Source organism: Saccoglossus kowalevskii, chromosome 2, assembly GCF_978046115.1.
Source record: "Saccoglossus kowalevskii chromosome 2, keSacKowa6.1, whole genome shotgun sequence".
In the NCBI taxonomy this organism is placed as follows: domain Eukaryota; kingdom Metazoa; phylum Hemichordata; class Enteropneusta; family Harrimaniidae; genus Saccoglossus; species Saccoglossus kowalevskii.
In genome coordinates, this window is record NC_140642.1 from 3505832 (window position 1) to 3514710 (window position 8879).

Genomic DNA, 8879 nt, shown 5'->3' on the forward strand with positions numbered 1-8879 from the left:
TGAACTTTGCAGATCAGTCCCTGCCAATATTGCTAGTTCATCGCAACGTAAATTTAAATATCACCCAATTGGCCTATATTTAATAAACGGGTCAATATAGAACTCAATAACCGTAGCACGTCATCTAATTACTATACTCGTTTAACCTTTTCAACGTCACAGTTTTTTCTCGCCAAAGTCTGGTTTCTATGCATAATTACTGTGCTATTTCGGAGGACCAACATGACATCATTTCCCGTTAGTTACAGGTCTTGATCATCTAGTGTGGTTAGACAAAATACAACATCACTCGGTATTTCAGCAGTAATTGTTTGTGTATAGCGGTTAAACAGAAAGATTGACGCGGTTTTCCCGTACTTTAAGTGTAGTAGTCAAAATGAAATTTACACCCCGGCTGTGGCCCAATGAGTCATGTTTTCTCCGAACTAACTGTGTTGTGTATTTGTACATTGGTCAGGCTCACATGATTGGTTCAGTCTTTAACTCATATGTCCTTCCGCGCATTAAAACAATAGTGTATTGCAAAATAAAAATACACGTACGTACGTACACACTCGCACACTCTGTGTATGTAATATTCAATCGTTTGTTACGCTATTTTGGTAAATTTAAAACGCATGATGTCAACACATTCTAGAACTATTTGAATACCCGCGAATGAATACAAACAATCAGTGTGTGTAAATAGTATGACTATCACACTCGCGTATAAAATAGCGTACATGAGGAAGTGACATTGCAAGTGCAATAACGCCATATACTGAGCTGAGCTGAAACTTTGCTTGTTGTCAGATCATTTCATTTATACATATATCAGATATTATTTACAAATCATGGCATACCCGTCACCTGCCGGTTGGAACCCAGCGATGAGCAGTAGCTGTGCCGCTCACTACCCTACTCCGGGGGCAGTTTCTCCGCAGTTGTGCTACCCTGAGCCAGGCGCAGCCCAGCCCTTATTAAACCCTGTGAGTATAGCGTAATTTATGCATCCACCTTATCACGCGTCAAATGTACGATGTTGCACACAGATCTCGGATTTTTACAAATAGGGCTGGCAAGTTCGTTTTCACGCTGGTCTCACCTTGACCATAGTCCAGGGTTCCGTAAAAGTCACTATTACGAGTATGACACGGGCCAAAGTCGGTAACTGTCGGGAACAAAAGTTACGTTTTAGCTTAAAAGTCATGTGATCGTGACCGCTTTATTATATGCCATACGACTTAAGCATAATATAATATAGCGGACGTAATTTCATCATGAAATGGACATTTAATAACAGAACGTCCGTGGCTCTCAGGTTAGTTTGGCGAGGTATTCAATTAGGGGGCGTTGTTGAGTGGCTGTGTCGTTTCACGCATAGCTATAATACCAGTTTAAGGCGATGAACACTTCATGTTATACCTTATATTTTAACTTTTCTGAAAGTACGACTTTATAGCAAACTGTCATGACAAACTTTATGATAAATAAACAATTATGCATTGAAATGGAAGTGATCTGCGTACGTCAGCATCCACCCTATTTCATATAGATTTCCAATGGAGACCCATCCCAGCCGTTTTAATGGGCGAGTTCGTGGACTGGTGCACCAGACGTATTGAACAAAGAAAGCAATGCTGTTCATGAAACTTTATAAATTCTATTTTATCTTGGTTACGCGTTAGTATTAGTATTACAATAATATTGCATTGATATAATGTTGGTTGAATCAGTAACTAATTCGTACAAAATAAACACGTGACTTTACTAGTGCTCTGATTGTAAATTACGTGACGATACTAGAACATTTGAACTTGATAATATTTCATTTTTGTTGTACATAAGCTGTGAACCTTCGAGCATATGTGAAAGCGACAATTGGGAAAGTACTTTATCCGCGAAGGGACAACAATAGAACTCTCTCTGATTTCAACATCCTAGGTTTGTGACTCATGACACCGTCTGTTACATATGTTACTCGTAAAAAAGCAGTGCCAATGGTTGTTATAGTTTTATAATCGTCGATAAAATGTTTCAAGCCCTTCAACACCCACTGTACTTTGACACATGAAATGACTGTATTTGTGTGTTTGCACTACTATCTAGATAGTAATTTTTGTAAAGTTTGTATGTTTTATATATGTGTTTTAGCAATCAGTGCAACCATTTTAATTCCTTCTGAGGAATTTTAAGTGTTTCAATAAACTATTAAACCTTGATATCTTTTGATCTAAACTTATTCCTGCCTGCATTGCATCGTCATAATTGAGTAATAATTCGGGCATGATATATCAAATAATCTTCCGTAAATTTACATTTCGATCAATCAGAGCATGACCAGTGCAATTTGTCATAATCATTAAAACAGTCTGACAACTCTGATGTATTTGGTATTGTTCATTGACATCTTTGATGAATGGTTATGGTACGTAGTTATGATATATGACAATAATCAATATATATTTTTTATTTATGTACATGTATTTTGTTTATACAGAGCATTCCTTTCCTGGGTCAAATCCCCGGATGTATGAGACCTGGGACCATGGTAGTCATACAGGGAAGTGTTCCCCCAAATGCCGACAGGTACATTTTCACCACACGTGTATCATTAACGTTGTCTCATTGCATATTGAAAAAACGATGTGTGTCTGACGAATAACAATAAATGGCGCAACCATGAATTTCAAAATTACGACAACTATCGCCACATACTAACAAATCTCCGAAAAAGATGAAAATGTTACATATACAGTACGTAGACATTGTTTGTTTGTTCGGGGTATGTATGTTTATTGGTTTTGTGTTATGTTTCCTCCAGGTTCGCTATAAACTTTCAGATTGGTGCCAGTACTAAACCACGTGCAGACATTGCATTCCACTTTGCTGCGCGAGTCAAAGCAGGACATATTGTTAGGAATACGCTGACAAACGAGAAATGGGGTGCCGAGGAACGTGGCGTGCCTTACCAGCCATTCGTACCTGGTCAAAACTTTGAGATTATGGTCCTGGCTGTCAAAGAAGAATTCAAGGTATCGATATTAAATGTCAATGTTAAATAGTTACAGTCGTCAGACGGCGGGCTTTCGAATCTGGTGGCGGGGTGTGTCTTTACACGCGTTGATACGTCGCATGGGACCCACAGCAAATACATTGCGTCGCGACGGCTGTTAAATTTGTAAATAAAGGCCTTTTGACGGAATATATAACATTTGTGAAATCGGTTTTAAAAAAAAAAGCGAACTGTTTTAAATTGTAACATGTACATTTGACAAGCCGGTAGGCTGATTGGCGACATTTTTTCGTGAAGCTAATCTTGGTTTATAACTAAAACCATATACAAAGTTGGAAAGAGCATTCAGCCTCCTAAATCACTTCACTTTATTACTAGTACGTTTTTTTTGTTATCATTATCATCGGCGTTTAACCTATACTTCGATAAGATGACAACGTATTATTTCCGACCGTTTTGTATTTTCATCTTTTTTTATTTAACTCAGCATTTACAGCATTTAAAGTTCAAAGTTGCGTTGGGACTTAATACAGTGTAACAATGTCGGCACCGAAGGTCTATCGTCGGTGAGCAACTTAGCCAAAATAAAAAGCATGACCATTTCAACACTGCTAATACAAGACTGTTATGAAGTAATACATTTGGCACGAAAGAATTAAAAAAAAACCAGTTTTTAGGCCGTTGCCATGGCAACAGTGGGTCAGGATTTTCTTTTTTGAAATTTTACCACTCAACTGGAGTGAAGGTATGACATGCCTACCAAGTATGAACGAAATCGTCCCAGCAAAAATAATCACAGAAGAGTTAAAAATCCGTTCTTGGTGAAAAGTTACCCCAACAAATCATTGTTATGGTTATTGCCATGGCAACAATGGACCAGGATTTTTTTTCAGATTTTAGCACCTAAATTGGCCCTGCAGAAGAATTAATACGTGAAGACACAGAAAATCACACACACACACACATGATTTTAAGGGCAATCGCCAATACAAGATATATCTGGATAAATTAAATCGGGAGGGTCGTCACCTGCGCACGCGCGGGAATTGAGTTCCAAGCGACGGTAACAACACACGCTAAAAACGCCTGAGAAAATAAAATCGAGATTTATCATCAAGTTTTTATTGAATTCGTTATGCGGTATCTTCCCGTTCAAGTATGTTATGTGCGCTCGTATGTGACGTTGTTCCATACCTCTTCTGTTTTGGGGTTTTAGTAGCACAGTTAAAGCTGGCCAGATGTATCTATATACGTAATTCCATTTTATCTTTAAGCAAATGCACCGTGCTGAATCGATGCTCTGGTTCAGTTTACACTAGATTCTCTTCGTGGTCTTCCACTGTGATAGCACAACGTGAAACCTATTTCTCCTCGAAATTCAGAACGCGCGTACGTAATCAGCCAAGACCAGACTCGATCAGCCAAGTGCCTCTCCCGGTCTAGAACTTCCGTGGTTACATAGTTACATATCGACAGTTCGCAACGACTTTGATTGGCCGACCCCCCCCCCCACACACACACATACTTGTCACTCGTGGTTTCTAAATCGTGGCCATTACGTGATCATCAAGATTTATCAGACCACTGAAAGCAATTACATTTGACCAAGTCATGTCCTCGATTGGTTAAGATTACAGATATGCAGATCTCCATACCTCAGACTGCTTATATTAAATGAAATATCCAAATATTGAACTGTACGTCCTTACAGGTTGCTGTCAACGGTCAGCATTACATTACGTATAAACACCGTGTCAGACCTCTGAAGAAGATCGACTATCTTGCTATCAATGGTGACGTCACAATCACCTCCGTCAGGTTCCAGGATGAACAGGTAAACATAGAAACATCGCATATATAGAATACTACTATTATAATGTGCAAACAGAAAGCTAAATTAATTACACTTGAAGACAGAATTGCAATCAGTTACACTTCTCTGGTGTGTAAAGATCCCATACTAGTGCCATAAACAAAAAGTCTCTTTTTTACTGAATTGGGAATATGGACTGTTGTTTATGTTATCCAGGTTGAAGTCACAGGAACTCGTTCAGCTGTGGCCCCGACAGGACCAATTGTTAACCCTGTGAGTATTAAGATTACTATTTTTAAAATGATTGATTTAATGGGTGATAATAATTACCCATGCAAGTATTTGCCTTTCTTTAAAACTGACCCTATTTGATCGGGTTAATGCACTTGTATGTTCGTATTTTTGCTGGCATAATGACAAGGCAATTTTAAACTCATTAAAAATGAATAATATCAATGTCCTGTGTCAATTGCATTCAACAATTGTGGATAGGATGTTACTTCAATTGTACGCTGGATATGTCTGTATACCCCATGACGTATACTTCTCTGTACTATTATCGAGAGTGTGTAGAAGCTGTTACAACATTCCGATATCAGAAACGTGGATTGCATTTCGAAAGTGATAAGGAAGTTAAAATCTAAATTAAAAAGTTATTATAATTTGTGTATTAATATACTTTTTTTGAAAAATGTCTTTTAGTCAACTCCTTATGTTGGAGCGATTCCGAATGGAATGTTTCCTGGTAGAATGGTTATAATAAACGGAACTGTGGCTCCCAATCCAACCAGGTATAGGATAAATCATTAAATGTTATTTGTGAGTTTATTAAGATTACGAAATTATCAAATGTTTACCACGTTATACATAGTAATGAATATGTATGATTGGAAATATTCATTTTTTACATTTTTTGTTTCGTCTTAAAGGTTTATGGTAAATTTCCAGATTGGACACAGCCAGGGGAAGGCGCATGACGTTGTATTCCATTTCAATCCACGATTCCCAGCTAACGTCATCGTCCGAAATTCCAGACAACAACAGAAATGGGGCCCAGAAGAGAGAACTGCTCCTTATTTTCCATTTCAAGCGAATACTAATTTCGAAATTATCATATTGTGTCAGAATGACTGTTACAAAGTAGCCGTCAATGGCAGCCATTTGTTGGAATATCGTCACCGAATTGCTTACCAGCAAGTTGATACTCTGCACGTTGGCGGCGATGTTCGTATAAACCAGATACGTTATCAATAGGTTAGTAAGTCAGAGTGACTATATCATAGATTTAGGATAAGGTATATAAGGCAACAATGGCAGCATTTCGACAATTCGTGTTCGTACACTGGGTACAGAATAATATTCGTTCGTGACAATTCTAAAGCACGTGTGATTTGAATTGATGGTACGTATTATTAATTCAATTCAAATGTGCATAGTGTATTCGAATATTATTCTGTGCAATGTTTTCAGTTCGTAATAAATCATGTTTCTGTGTTTATATCAACATTGAACACAACAAACAAAAACATAATATGAATTCAAGATTTACAGTCGCTTGTTTGTGGGTGTCGGGCTCTTTCAAAAATAAATTGGACCAGTTTTTTTATTATTTTGTATATTTTTTCAAGATTGTGTAACACCAATTTTAACTGTATATTTTCTTTCCCTTTTCTACAGATCATTTTGTCGAGAGGCTGGTCTCAAATTGCAAATATTGAAGACAATATTAACTAAAATAATTAAACACTAATCAGCTGTACTTTTCTATATTTTTTACATTACATACATATGGATTTTCAAATACCTACTTAATCTAGTGTATATTGGCGTATAAATCATCGTTAAATTAAAATTGCGAATGATGTACACACCCGAAACCCTAAATTAGATCAATCTGAATATTTTGGGTAACTACTTAAGCGAAAACTGGTTGCCGAGTGCATATCGTTCGATACTTCTGTCTTGCAACACTTCACAAGATGGCTGCCGCAAAGTTTACAACTGACCGTGGAATTTGAAACACGCTGTGCTTATGAACCTAGTTTATACGATATGTTACGACAACTGATCCCACATATAATTCTAATTTACTGTGTAATACTACCAGAGAAAATTAAATAAATATACATCGTACTATTCAAGGTGAGTCTGTTGTTATTTATATAACGACGGAACTATCCACCTTACCACTCACAGTGCCATCTACCGTCATCAGTATATACAGTGTTTTTAAATATTGTGTTTCGATTCCTATATATGAAGTGAAATATAACACCGTGAATGTAAGTACAATTTGGGATTTAAAATGATACAATACAATGTCTAGGTGTAGTATATCCCACAATCTCGTGATGGATACAAAGACACATCCATAACACACAGAATGTTGAGAATGGATGACAAAATATAATTGATAAGTTGCTGCAACTTGTAATGTGTCGGTGTTTTGATCTCCTGTACAAATCGTCTTCCATAGTACCCCTGCCACAAGCAGTCTTCAATTTTGTGACCAACTACAAATAGTGGGAAAAATATGCGACATTCGAACTTCTGTAAAAACGTAAATACGAATAAATTTATCGCAGACTACGTTGTGCAATGTAATTGACAACGAGCGTATATCACTCTCCTCAGTCTCCTCCTCCGCATCACTATCTTCATCAAATATTTGGGCAATATGTAGATTAATTGCAATTTGTAATGTACAAACCAGTACGTAAGATGTTAATTTCAGTGCAAACTCCAATAAAAGTTTATAAATACAAAAAAAAAAAATATTTGGGCAAGATCTTTAATTTTAAGATAAGCACACTTGTAAGTTTGTTTTGTTTCTTAAGATGTTTAATGTATTTAACAGTATTTTAAGATAAGCACACTTGTAAGTTTGTTTTGTTTCTTATGATGTTTAATGTATTTAACAGTATTCACTTCTTTCAAAATACAAATCATCTTCACTCACGATGGCATCGGCATCAATACGTGGTGCTATTTTGGCACATTTGCAATTCCAGCACTCATTCTGTTTTCTCTTCGTTTTTTGCAAGACGTTTATCGTGCTTGTTTTACGTTTCTTATATATATGTTGTTCCAAACATATTTTTTTCCCTGAGAGTGCCCAGCAGTTTATGTACCTCTGTATTTAAACTATCAGTGTTGGAAAGTCAGTATTATATTGCACTGCACATTCACTACCCGTTTTTGCCTTAAATTAGGTCTTTCTCATACTCAAGTATAGTTTATCTTGTTTTTTTGGTGAATATTTCAAAAATATTTCTGGCTTGAATTAATTTGATTTTCCGCGTCTAGCAGTCTAATACGTTTACGTCTTTCAAAGGACTGCACTGCATTATATGAGTCATCGTACGGGTACGGGTTCTCTGTTTTACAGCCCCTGCTCAAGACTTTTACTACGTGTATTCTATGAGTCATCGCATCACCACCACGTACGGGTTCTCTGTTTTACAGCCCCTGCTCAAGACTTTTACTACGTGTATTCTATGAGTCATCGCATCACCACTACGTACGGGTTCTCTGTTTTACAGCCCCTGCCTGCTCAAGACTTTTACTACGTGTATTCTATGAGTCATCGCATCACCACCACGTACGGGTTCTCTGTTTTACAGCCCCTGCTCAAGACTTTTACTACGTGTATTCTATGAGTCATCGCATCACCACCACGTACGGGTTCTCTGTTTTACAGCCCCTGCTCAAGACTTTTACTACGTGTATTCTATGAGTCATCGCATCACCACCACGTACGGGTTCTCTGTTTTACAGCCCCTGCCTGCTCAAGACTTTTACTACGTGTATTCTATGAGTCATCGCATCACCACCACGTACGGGTTCTCTGTTTTACAGCCCCTGCTCAAGACTTTTACTACGTGTATTCTATGAGTCATCGCATCACCACCACGTACGGGTTCTCTGTTTTACAGCCCCTGCTCAAGACTTTTACTACGTGTATTCTATGAGTCATCGCATCACCACCACGTACGGGTTCTCTGTTTTACAGCCCCTGCTCAAGACTTTTACTACGTGTATTCTATGAGTCATCGCATCACCACCACGTAC

General features: G+C 37.6%; 1 protein-coding gene across 1 annotated transcript; it reads left to right on the forward strand.

Moving 5' to 3' along the window:
• Positions 1-693: 693 nt before the first annotated feature.
• LOC100378205 (galectin-8-like) lies at positions 694-6949 on the forward strand. Its single transcript, XM_002731539.4, has 8 exons — positions 694-968; positions 2480-2568; positions 2804-3014; positions 4707-4829; positions 5025-5081; positions 5511-5599; positions 5738-6062; positions 6486-6949. The coding sequence occupies exons 1-7, from the start codon at positions 834-836 to the stop codon at positions 6060-6062; spliced, it is 1029 nt and encodes a 342-aa protein (XP_002731585.1). The 5' UTR covers positions 694-833; the 3' UTR covers positions 6486-6949.
• The last annotated feature ends 1930 nt before the right edge of the window (positions 6950-8879 follow it).

What these genes read in the sequence shown, in the direction of transcription:
- LOC100378205 (XM_002731539.4), top strand. Translation starts at nt 834, where the DNA reads ATGGCATACCCGTCACCTGCCGGTTGGAACCCAGCGATGAGCAGTAGC. An exon ending in CTGTCAAAGAAGAATTCAAG is followed by an intron (nt 3,015 to 4,706) that starts GTATCGATATTA and finishes ACGTCCTTACAG; the next exon opens with GTTGCTGTCAACGGTCAGCA. An exon ending in GTGGCTCCCAATCCAACCAG is followed by an intron (nt 5,600 to 5,737) that starts GTATAGGATAAA and finishes TTCGTCTTAAAG; the next exon opens with GTTTATGGTAAATTTCCAGA.